Raw genomic sequence first — 12,622 nt, forward strand, 5'->3', positions numbered from 1 at the left:
CATGGGCCAAAGATGAATATGCAGAAATTTCCATAGGATTTGACTCTTCTCTTCATATTGCATAGGACAAGATCACATTTAAATATGATATTGAAAGGATAATAGATGATTGGATTTTGATGGGATTTCTTGTTGGCAATGATTTTATCCCTCATCTACCTCATTTACATATTAATCATGATGCACTGCCTCTTCTTTATGGAACATATATTACCATCCTGCCAGAACTTGGGGGTAAGAAAAGTTTAATATTTGTTTGAAGCTACTTTAAGTTAGCACTCAACTAACCCTAAAAATGTCACTCAGTTTATTAGATTATGGCATGCACAACTAAAGTAGGAAAAGAATTTGGAGTTTCTTTTAGTCTAAGGTGCCAAGCTCTCTAAAGTTGTAATTTTCAATGGTTCACAAGCAAAGAAGATGACGCCAGTTAAGCAGTCTCATTTATTGATACCTAACTAATCTCCACCTTAAATGGCTTAAGAAAGCCAGCAGAGGTTGCTCGTTTCACTTAGCTCGTTTCGTATTTAAGCATAGAAATTTAGTTTCCTGAATGGATAATCATCAGAGTATTTAATATGAGGGAGAGATTTTCAAGTTAAAATGGGAAACTGACAGATAGTGGTGATGCTGAATAAAACAGACGACAGGGAATTCCCTGGCTGTCCAGTAGTTAGGATTCCGCATTTTTACTGCAGAAGGCGCGGGTTCAATCCCTGGTCAGGGAACTAAGATCTGGCAAGTCACGCTGCACAGCAAATCAATCAGCTAATCAATCAGTCAATCAGCAGAGTAGCAGGACATTAGTCTTTTCTTTCTTAAGTTAACATATCAAATGAATGAGCTAGATAGATTCTAGAACATATTTAATTTAATTAACTGTCTCCCAGTGTTGTTTGGAAATTTGGGAAGATTATTACTATGTAAACCCGGAATTTTTTATATTTTCCTTCAGTTCTTACATACTGTGTACTATAGTAACATCAAGTTCATAGAAACTAGGGCCACTTACACAGTCCAACACTGAGTGTTTTTTCTTGATTAGTAGAATGTCAAAACTCAGTGTTTTGTAAAAATTTTGTAGAATTGTTTAGAAAAAATAATGTCAGCTTTTAGTACAAGTTTAGATTTTGTTCCTTTTAGGTTATATTAATGAAAGTGGACATCTCAACTTACCTCGATTTGAGAAATACCTTGTGAAACTATCAGATGTAAGTAACTAGAAGTTTTTGTTTTCCTGTCCCAGGGTAGCTATAAATGATCAGTAACCATTTACATAATACCAGAAGAAAAAGTTTTTGTGATTCTACTCAAGTTGGTCATTCTGTATAAGTAATTTCACCTAAGTTATTTTCATTTCTATTTGCTTTTCATTTTTAGTTTTCAGAGTAATAGATGAAGTCCCCATGTAAAAAAGTAATATCCTCTGATTTCCTATGCCCTAGAAGTAGTCACTGTTAAAAGTTTGGTCTGTATTCATCTAAACATACTTAAGTTATTTTAAACTAAATGTAAATATTTCTGTACAGTTTGATCGAGAGCACTTCAGTGAAGTTTTTGTGGACCTAAAGTGGTTTGAAAGCAAAGTTGGTAACAAGTACCTCAATGAAGCAGCAGGTGTCGCAGCAGAAGAAGCCAAGAACTACAAGGAAAAGAAAAAATCAAAGGTGTCCATTTTTTTAGGTGTCCTTTCATTTTTTTAGCTGTAAAGGTAAAACTGATATTCCTTGTTTCTCATTTTCTTTCTTATGATTTTAGGGTTGCCTCATTTTAGTTTCATTTCTTCTTTTCCTCTATGGACATTTTAAAAATTGTTTTGGTTTCTTTTTCTCTATTAGATCCTATCATTTAAATCTGATCTTTAAAAATCAGTTTATTTTTACCATCGAAGAACATTGTGTTTTCTTTGTTCTTCCACTCTATTAATAAGTGTATAAAACATTTCTAAATATAAGAGGCCAGAAAATTAGTTAAAGTGTGGATATTTATAGCATTTAATGTTATGAGACATTAACTAGATCAGTGATTTTTCTCTAGAAGTAATTTATATATAAAATCGTGTGTAAAATACAGTGATAGGCTAGGCTAAGAGTAGTTAATAGCACAATATGTGGTAACAGTTAGGTCCTCAATAAGTGACTAGAGTCAGAATATGCTAGTACACTGTAAAGCACCTCCAAGAAGCCCTAAAGAATGTCTTATGTGTGTTAGCTTGGAAAATAAACCTCTTCTGAAATTTTCCTCAGCTAACCCATAGTTATTGGATTCTGGTGAAACTGATGAGTTTCCTGCACTCTCTTTGCTGTACTGGTTTTATTCAGGCTCAAGCCCAATATCTCTTGCTCCAGGAAGGGCAACTGTCCTGATTTTCTTTAGTGCAGTCTTTCTAATTGCTTAACTTTTCCTCAGTGGAGCTTAACAGTAGTCAGTCTGCATTCTACTCTGTTTCTTATCTTAATAAAACAGGCTCTGCAACTTTTGGGGGACCCATACCCACGAACTTAAATATCAATAGTCCATGACTCCGCCCACCTCAGCTCAGTCCTTAAGCTTCACCAGTCATCCATGGGTGTGTAGTTAACATTAGAGACACTCGTAGATTGAAAGGAGCTGGAGAAACAGCCCAGACGCAGGAAATTGGCAGAGGCCCTAGCTTGGATGAGGAAAAGGAAATTGGGAATAAGGGAGTAGGAAGAACTAATGAGAGGCACCGGCAGTTGATAGGCAGTTAGAAGTAGAGGAGAGAAAGGATGAAATCACAAGGAGGAAGAATAGATGGGCAGGATATGAAGGATGTGATGAAATGGAAGAACTTTAGAAAAGCAGATGAGTTACATGGAAGAAAATTTAGAAGTGGCTGGTAGAGTCATAGGAATGATGGGATCCAGGGATACAAAAAAATAGGTAATGTTTGTAGTTATTGGATTCAATCATAAACAAACAGATTGTGTTAACAATAGCCCAGAATTTGACATATAAAAATGTTAAAGTTGAAAGAATTTGATATTGATTGTGTACTTTTCTCTAAGTAAATGAAATATTCTTGAAGTGTTTTGTTTTTGGAACACATATATAATTAAATATATTTATCTTTTATATTGGTGAACATTACTTGTTATTTATCATTGAGGGGTCTGAATGTTAAGTTCTACATAATAAAGATTTATAGCTTCAGGAAACAGTGATATAAAACCAAAAGCATTTACACAGCATTTGAGGAATATTTTTAAAACAAACTTTTGCAGTGTGTCACTGAAGGATCATTCAGTTATCTTTAGTATTTTTTAAATCTCCCTGTTAAATGTCTCACCTTAAAGTATATCCTGCCTTAATTTTATATTGATTTATAATTTGTATAGGGCCAGGAAAACTCAATATGTTGGGCTGCTTTAGACAAAAATGGAGAAGAAGTGGTAACTTCTAAGGGTGAGTACAAACTATGTATTTTAATAGATGCAATTTTTTTTGACAGAATAGTTATATCTTTCCTTTATTAGTACTAATTCAATAATATTGGATGAAGTAGATGTCTGTGGTAGTTTATAAGCATCTGCTTTGATATGTATCAAAGCATTAGATGTAAAAACGGAATGTTCGTAATTGTCAGCCACTGTCTTTGTGTCTTTTTTCCAGACAATTTAGAAGATGAGACTGAAGACGATGACTTGTTTGAAACCGAGTTCAGACAATATAAAAGAACATATTACATGACAAAGATGGGAGTTGACGTAGTTTCTGAGTACGTTTTTGCCAATGCTTTTACTTTAAAGTAGAAAAAAAATTAGACTTTGCAGCGAAAACAACATAATTTTGATAGTTATGGTAATGGGTGGAAAGGATTTTTTGTTTTCATAAATTATTGTAAGCCTTTCAACTAGTACCGTTTTGGACAAGGTAACATTAATTGACATGTGTTATGCAGTTGACCTTTGAACAACACGGGTTTGAACTGCACAGGTCCACTTATATACGGACTGTTTTTACTAAATACTTAATGCAGTACTACATGATTCACAGTTGGTTGAATCCACGATTGGTTGAATTCACAGATGCAGAACCACAGATACAGAGAGCCAACTAGTTATAGGTGGATTTTCTACTACACAGAGGGTTGGCGCCCCTAACTCCTGCATTGTTCAAGGGTCCTATGATAAAAATTGCCAAATAGAAAATGGTTAGTGTTTTGCTTCCCATCTTCAAAAGCTCACATCACACTTATCTCAAAGGGCACCTGGCTCAGCCCCAGGTTAATAACTAGTACAAAAGTTCCTTAACAACTTGACCTCTAGAATGGTGGTCCACACTTCTAAACTACAGCCCACAGTATGAATTACATATATTCGTATTTTATTTATTTTAATTAACAAACACTTATAAAGTGCTTACCAAGTACCAGGCACTATTCTAAACATTTGAAAAATATTAACTCATTTATATTTTAATAATATAAACATATATATATAACATGAAAATGTTAACTTGTAATTCTCACAATAATTCTTTAAGATAAGTAGAATTATTATTACCTTAAAATAGAGGAAATTAAGGAATGAGAGGTTTAAGTGACTTGCTTGAAGTGACATGCATAGGTAGTGAGTGGGAGAGCCAGGATTTAAACACAAGCAGTCTGGCTCCAGAGCCCATGCTTAACCACCAGATGAGGCTGCTTATCTATAAGTGAAATAAGAGTTTCGTGAAATGCTATGTACCCTTATTACATTAGAAAGTAGGACTTCTGAGACTTGAGAAATAACATATTTAAAATAGTTATGCTTTTAATCCTTTTTTCCTTTGTTCTTGTATTTCCTTGATTACAGTTAGATAGAACTGTAGTACATGCAGTTGACATTAAATGCTTAATTTGATAGGAAACTAGTCTTCTGTTTTATTTCTTTTTCCTTTTATATAGTAAAATATAGACTTATGAAAATGAGATACTATTTGTTTGCCTAGCAAATAAGCAAATCTTTTTAAGTTGTTATATTCAGTGTTAGTCCAGGAGTGGTAGTAGATTTCTTCCCTTAATTACTGGTGGAAATATAAATTGGTAAAATTATTTTGGAAACTACATATCCAAAAGCCTTTAAAATAGTCATCCCTTTGACCCAATAATTCTAATTGTTAAAATATCTTAAAAATATAAAGTTAAACACAGAAGATCCTTATACACAAGGAAGTTTATTACAAAGATTTTTAAAAGTAAAAAATTAGAAACAATGTACATGTCCAGTAAGAATGTTCATCATAATTGTCTCCACCTCCTCCTCATTACAGTCACTATCTCTGCCATTTCCAGTGTTTCCAGAATATGCGGAACTGTTAAACTGGTACTTATAGAAAGTTCATAACAATTCAGAAAGATACTTTCAGTATATCATTAAGTACAAATTTTAAAAGCAGGATACAAAAATAATGCACAGTATCCTCTCATTAATACTTAAAACAAAAAAAAAAAAAACCTGGGCATAGAAAAGAGATTGAGAAAAATACCAAAAGGTAATAGTGATTGCTATAAGGTGATAAAAATGCTTTTTGTCATTATCTGTATTTTCAGTAATGAGGAAATATTTCTTTTATAATAAAAAAGTAATGCATTTCATTTTAAAAAGCATAGCTCCCCGGACTTCCCTGGTGGCACAGTGGTTAAGAATCTGCCTGCCAATGCAGGAGACATGGGTTCGAGCCCTGGTCCGGGAAGATCCCACATGCCGTGGAGCAACTAAGCCCATGTGCCACAACTACTGAGCCTGCTCTCTAGAGCCCGTGAGCCACAACTACTGAGCCCACACACCACATCTACTGAAGCCCGCACGCCTAGAGCCCGTGCTCTGCAACAAGAGAAGCCACTGCAATGAGAAGCCTGCGCACCACAGTGAAGAGTAGCCCCCGCTCGCCTCACCTAGGGAAAACCTGCGAGCAGCAACGAAGACCCAACAGAGCCAAAAATAAATAAATTTTTTTTTTTTAAAAAAGGGCTTCTCTGGTGGCCCAGTGGTTGAGAATCTGCCTGCCAATGCAGGGGACACAGGTTTGATCCCTGGTCTGGGAAGATCCCACATGCCGCAGAGCAGCTAAGCCCACAACTACTGAGCCTGTGCTCTAGAGCCCGTGAGCCACAACTACTGAGCCCGCGTGCCACAACTACTGAAGCCCGCGCGCCTAGAGCCCATGCTCCACAATGAGAGAAACCACCGCCATGAGAAGCCTGCACACTGCAAAGAAGAGTAGCCCCCGCTCACCGCGACTAGAGAAAGCCCGCGTGCAGCAACAAAGACCCAACACAGCCAAAAATCGATAAATAAATAAATTTATTTTTTTTAAAAAAAAACGTAGTTCCCAGAAATAATGTAGATTCTAGAATTTCTAAGTGTATCTCTACCTGAATTTTGGTAACAGACACTAACAAGGTTTATAGCTACTTTGGGGTTTAACCTAGAGTGCTCTTTTTTGCTCTGTGTGTGTGTGTGTGTGTGTGTGTGCGCGTGTGTAATGTGTGTGTCATTATTTTACCTTAAATGATGGTTTTTGAGAAAAAGGGATTAGAGGGAATATTGTTCAGTGGATATCGCACTTTTCAAAGTGTGTTCTAGCTCTATAACCAGATTTTAAGATCTTCTGATTTCCTCCTGTGATTCTGTCAGGCATCCTCCCAAATAAAGAAGATTCCCATCCCTATCTCTCATCACACCCTGAATATTTAAGGAATTGGTAGTGCCACATTATAGAAAGTTTCATTAACTAAATCCTCAAACTTTAAACCAAAGGCACAGTACATTGACTGAATAAATATGCACAGCATGTTTAAGTATTCTGATGGTTGGTTTAGGAAAACTATAAGGCAAACCTTTAATCCGGCATGATGGAATTTTTAAAAAATAATATTTTGGAGTTTTTCTGATTGCAGTTTTTGGTTTATTCATTGATTAACTAAAACGTGAGACAGAATGTGATATCAGGAGATATGCTCTAAACACAATGGCCTGTCTTCAAAAAATAATGTTATAATGAAAATATTCTTTTCTGTTTTCAGTGACTTTCTGGCTGATCAAGCTGCATGTTATGTTCAGGCAATACAGTGGATTTTGCATTATTACTATCATGGAGTTCAGTCCTGGAGCTGGTGAGGGAATAAAAACAAAAAGCTTTGTCTTTTATAATGGTTCATTCTACTGTAAGCTCATTTGAGAATCTCTTTTCTTTTTATTTCTATTTATGATAGTATTTTTTAAAAGATACATACAGCCAAGTTTAAATGAAATACAGGTAATCTTTTTTTATATGAAAATACTTTAAAAAGACCCTTTTATAACAAAGATACTTCCAGCTATAGCAGATGGCCCATAATAAAAGCTCTCTGTTAATCTAAGGATTTAAAATTTTCTGTTATAATGAATGAAGTGTGACAAAGTCTTGATAATGAATGGGTCTGAGCAGTGGTTAAGTGGGATTGTTTATTATATTCTTCTCTACATTTTTATGTGTTTGAAAAAATTTTTCTATCAGGAGTAATTATTGAAGAATGGGTTATATGAATGTTAGACTGGGAAGGGTAAAGAAGAAAGGAGAAAGGAATTACTTGCTTTTCCTGGAAATAATAATAGTTTGTCTCGTTTCCTATTCCAGCAAGTTCCATCTACATTTCCAAACCATCCACTTGTTATAGAAAAAATAACAAGCCAAAATATGCTGCAGGGAAAAGCAGAGACTTTTAAGTGATGAGATAGCTTGTTTTGTTTTGTTTTCAGAACACCTACTAGGCTCTGTTTTAAAGCACCAACAGCAAAACAGACCAGTGCAAAATAATGTGGCATTAATTTCACATGATTTCACTTACTAATAGCCTTTACAAATCTTTGCAATAACTAACATGATTCTCAGGGCGTCTCTGAAGAGTATTCTATGACAAAAATCCTTGATTTGCCATTTTTTAAGAGGGTGAGTATAAGTTATCCCTATTATATTACCAGGCGTTAAGGCCAGGCACTTGAAAAGCATGTTCTCATATAATCCTCACAACTATTTAAAGTAAGCATTGTTCTCTGCCTTTTACAGATGAGGATTAGAGAGGTTAAGTAATCTTTCCAAGATGACATATACCCAAGAATCAAGTCCAAGGCTATCTGATTCCCAAAGTCTATACGTTTTGCCTTGTCTCACATGCCATTCTGCCTCCTAAACTTTCCCACCCTTTTGAAGTATGACATAATTGTGGAATATAAAAATATTTCTTGGGCTTCCCTGGTGGCACAGTGGTTGAGAGTCTGCCTGCCGATGCAGGGGACACGGGTTCGTGCCCTGGTCCGGGAAGATCCCACATGCCATGGAGCACCTAGGCCCATGAGCCATGGCCGCTGAGCCTGCGCGTCCGGAGCCTGTGCTCCGCAACAGGAGAGGCCACAACAGTGAGAGGCCCACGTACCGCAAAAAAAAAAAAAAAAAATTTCTTCATTGTTTTGTTGGTATCTTTAGTCAAACATTAAGAACATTGAAAGTTTTTTTAAAATTGTATGTTTCAAGTTTTGTAAAAATATTTTTCCTGTAGTTAAATATGGGAAAGTATTAAAAACAAAAATAGTTGGTGTGTATGATTGGTAAGTGGTTTAATCCTTACCACGAACACAATATGTATATACTAATGCAAAGATAAAAGTTCTTAGAACTGACTAGTAACAACCATATGAGCTCAGACTCACTGTTCCCTCTGTCCTTACAAGAGAAGCTCAGGCCCACATGAGCTAACTGAACGTCTTCTGACTACCTCATTACTTCATTCTAAGAACCTATTGTTTGGAAGACTCAACAGTCAACATTTTCGAAACTGAACAGCCATTATCGTATTTATATATATAAATAATAAATTATATATTATATATATTTATATATTATTAATATATATATCCTTGCATGCATCCAGATTTTGAGTGTGAAACTGCACTTAAAAAATTAAGGAAATAGAATATTTGTTGCCATCAAATGACCTAAATTCTCCAACATTGCTGATTTTTTATATTCAAGTAGCAGAATTATGAATGATTTTTTGTCTTTAGAATTATTGCCATGTGTTGTTAAAATAGAATATGGAGAAGTATATGCTTACCATTGACCTGTTTCATAAAATTGCCAATTGTTTAAAACTCAGTTTTGTTTTATAGGTTTTATCCGTACCATTATGCACCTTTCCTATCTGATATCCGCAACATCAGTACACTCAAAATCCATTTTGAACTAGGAAAACCTTTTAAGCCATTTGAACAGCTTCTTGCTGTACTTCCAGCAGCTAGCAAAAATTTACTTCCTACATGCTACCAGGTGAGTTTTAGAATTAAATGTGTTTACGGTCTTTTTAATATTTAGGAGCTCCTGCAAACTTAGAAACATCATACCCAAATTTCTTTAATAGCTAAATATATTTATATTCAGTTTCAAATACAGGATTCCTTAAACAAATCCCTTGAAAAGTAGTTTCTTGATTTAAAGTTAGCTTTGTTTTATATTTTATTTTTATTTATTTGGTTGTGCCGGGTCTTAGTTGCAGCCTGTGGGCTCCTTAGTTTCAGCACGTGGGCTCCTTAGTTGCGGCAGGTGGGCTCCTTAGTTGTGGCTCCCCGGCCCCTTAGTTGTGGCATGCGAACTCTTAGTTGCAGCATACATGTGGGATCTAGTTCCTTGACCAGGGATCAAACCTGGGCCCCCTGCATTGGGAGTGTGGAGTCTTAACCACTGCGCCACCAGGGAAGTCCCCAAGTTAGCTTTGTTTTAAAAAGGCAAACAAATTTCATAAGCCATTCAGAGCATAGCTTCTTTATTTTCAGTATCTTTAAGCACATCTTCAATTTGTCTCTGCACTGATGAAAGTAAACTGAGCCAGGCAAAATCCGAAGCCATCTACTTTGTCCAAATGTTTACAGATTTCATTTCAGTTCTCTTTTACCCTCTACCTATTAGAATACGGATGATTCTAATAAGTTATTTATACAACAAAAGTATTACCTCCATTTATATTTGGATTTTAAGCATTTCATTTATCAAATTGCGGAATAAAAGGCTTTTCTCTGGTTAACGTGTTTCACGTAACAGGAAAAAGATATTTCAGGGGTGATTGAGTCACCAAAATTACGCCAAGCCTGCTAAGCTGATTCTGAGAGTAAACTTCATTTAGTTCTTCTAGAGCGTCAATCTCTTCTTCTAATTCCATGGCCTGGTACAAGGAACTGGAGTAGGCACATATAAACACAAACACACACACCTGCCTTCACTGCTTGAACAGTATCAGGCTTCCTTCTGTATCTTTCTGAAACTTAACCTGTCCTTCATCCTGGCCCCTGGCCTTTCTTTCTTAAGTTTCTTTGATGGTTTTTTCCTACCTTCACATACATTAAGGATTGATACTCAACCACTCTGGACCAGTAACCATGCAGGTTTTTATAGCCACATCTGTTTTGATTGTTCTGTGCTCATGACTTGCTGATTATTAAATACTTTGAATATGACCTTGAGAAATATGCTATTTCTTTAAATTTTTTATATCATAATCTTCCATATTCTATTCCTAGAAGACATCTTTAACTTTCTTTATCTACTTCTGTTATAAAATCTCTAATAAAAACGTCGTATTGAACTTTTTATCTTTGCTATTGGTAGTAAAGAGATTTTGGATTTTAGGATTTTTTTTCTTTTTAATTATCTTAGTTCTTATATAACTTAATAAAATCAGTTGATTAGGACATGAAAATAAATTGCCTAAGGTTAAAAATGGAGTGTGTGAAATGAACTGAAGTCTGAATGGGAAAACAATTTAGATAGGCCTTGTAAAGTGAAAAGACAATAGAAGATAGAAATGATAAAATTCAGAGTAAAGATAGTTTTGCTACATAACTAGGTTAGTGGAACAGGAAAGTGGTGAACGGTGGTGAAATTAGAAGCCTCATACTTGAAAATCAAAATATAACAAGTATATTAGAACATATCTAAGATGTGAAAATTTACTTTTGCTTTGCTTAGAAATTTTAAACTGTTACAATTGAGGAAATATTATAAATATATTAGCAAAAAGCTACATTGATATTAGTTGTTACATTTCTATTACGCTATTTTATATTTTCACAGCATTTGATGACGAATGAAGACTCGCCAATTATAGAATATTATCCACCTGATTTTAAAACTGACCTAAATGGGAAGCAACAGGAATGGGAAGCTGTGGTTCTAATACCTTTCATTGATGAGGTCAGTGCATGAAATAGTTATATATACATGTATATTTTAATCAGATATTATTTCACATAAATTAATAAGCAGTGGATTTTAATCACCATTTGTGTTTTTTTAATGAGTTTTAACTACTCTCATCTTCATTATGTGCATCCAAACTTGTAGGTATGCTAATTATAAGAAAGCTGGCATTGCTTTACTAATAGTAGACAAAGTAGGCTTCAGAACAAGGAGCATTACCAGAAATCAAAGGCTTGAATAACACTGTAAACCTACTCAACTTCATTAATATATGTAGAACACTGTGCCCAACAACTAAAGAATACACATTTTTAAGTGAAAGTACATTCACCAAGATTATTTGGTGAGACATAAAACATGTCTGGGGCTTCCCTGGTGGCGCAGTGGTTGGGAGTCCGCCTGCCGATGCAGGGTTCGCGGGTTCGTGCCCCGGTCTGGGAAGATCCCACATGCCTCAGAGCGGCTGGGCCCGTGAGCCATGGCCGCTGAGCCTGCGCGTCTGGAGCCTGTGCTCCGCAACAGGAGACACCACAACAGTGAGAGGCCCGCGTATCGCAAAAAAAAAAAAAAAAAAAAAGTCTGAATAAATTTAAAAGGGTTGAAATCATAAAGAGAATGTTCTCTGACCACATGGAATTAAATTTAAAATCAGTAACAACTTTCTGGGAAACTTACAGATATTTTGAAATTAAATAACACACTTGTAAATAATCCATAGATTAAAGAAATTAAAAGGGATATTTGAAAATATTTATCTGAATGATAATGAGAACACGTATCGTAATCTATGATAAAGCTAAAGCAAGGCTTAAAGGGAGACTTAAGGTTCTAGATGCTTATCCTAAGCAATAAGACATTTTAAAATAAATTAAGCTTCCTACCATAAGAAGCTAGAAAAACAAGAGCAATTTAAGTCCAAACTAAGCAGAATGAAGGAAATAAAAATAGCAGAAATCTATGGAAAATGAGCAAACAATAGAGAAAAATCAATGAAACCAAAAGTTGGTCCTCTGAAAAGATTAATAAAATTGATAAATCCTAGCTAGACAGATCAAGAAAGGCTGAGAAAAGCCAGAGCACAAGGGGAGAACACATAAATTGCCAATATTTGGAATGAAAGAAGAGGTGTCCTATAAATTCTACAGCCATTAAAAGAATCCGTAAGGGATATTGTGAACAATTTTATGGCAACGATTTCAGCAACCTAAGTGAAATGAACACAGTTCTTTAAAGACACAGTTTAGCAAAACTGACCAAAAAACATGTAAAAATCTGAGTAGTCCTATATCTTTTAAAGACATTTAGTTTCATGATTTAAAATCTTCTCACAGAGAGAATTCTAGGTTCAGATGTCTTGACTTGTGAATTCTAGCAAGCATTCAAGGAAGAA

General features: G+C 35.2%; 1 protein-coding gene across 7 annotated transcripts in view; it reads left to right on the forward strand.

Annotated features, from left to right (window-relative positions):
• XRN1 (5'-3' exoribonuclease 1) overlaps positions 1-12,622 on the forward strand; it is a 101,151-nt gene that overhangs the window by 17,437 nt on the left and 71,092 nt on the right. For all 7 annotated transcript variants that reach the window (XM_089911046.1, XM_089911047.1, XM_089911049.1 and 4 more), the window contains exons 8-15: positions 66-234; positions 1,144-1,211; positions 1,530-1,667; positions 3,360-3,426; positions 3,634-3,739; positions 7,031-7,120; positions 9,153-9,309; positions 11,107-11,226. In XM_089911046.1, the coding sequence (XP_089767172.1) occupies positions 66-234; positions 1,144-1,211; positions 1,530-1,667; positions 3,360-3,426; positions 3,634-3,739; positions 7,031-7,120; positions 9,153-9,309; positions 11,107-11,226 (915 nt within the window). The remainder of the gene's footprint in view (positions 1-65; positions 235-1,143; positions 1,212-1,529; positions 1,668-3,359; positions 3,427-3,633; positions 3,740-7,030; positions 7,121-9,152; positions 9,310-11,106; positions 11,227-12,622) is intronic.

Source organism: Delphinapterus leucas, chromosome 4 (genome assembly GCF_059928025.1).
Source record: "Delphinapterus leucas isolate spDelLeu-1000000601 "Yukka" chromosome 4, BTC_Dleu_Yukka2, whole genome shotgun sequence".
In the NCBI taxonomy this organism is placed as follows: Eukaryota; Metazoa; Chordata; class Mammalia; order Artiodactyla; family Monodontidae; genus Delphinapterus; species Delphinapterus leucas.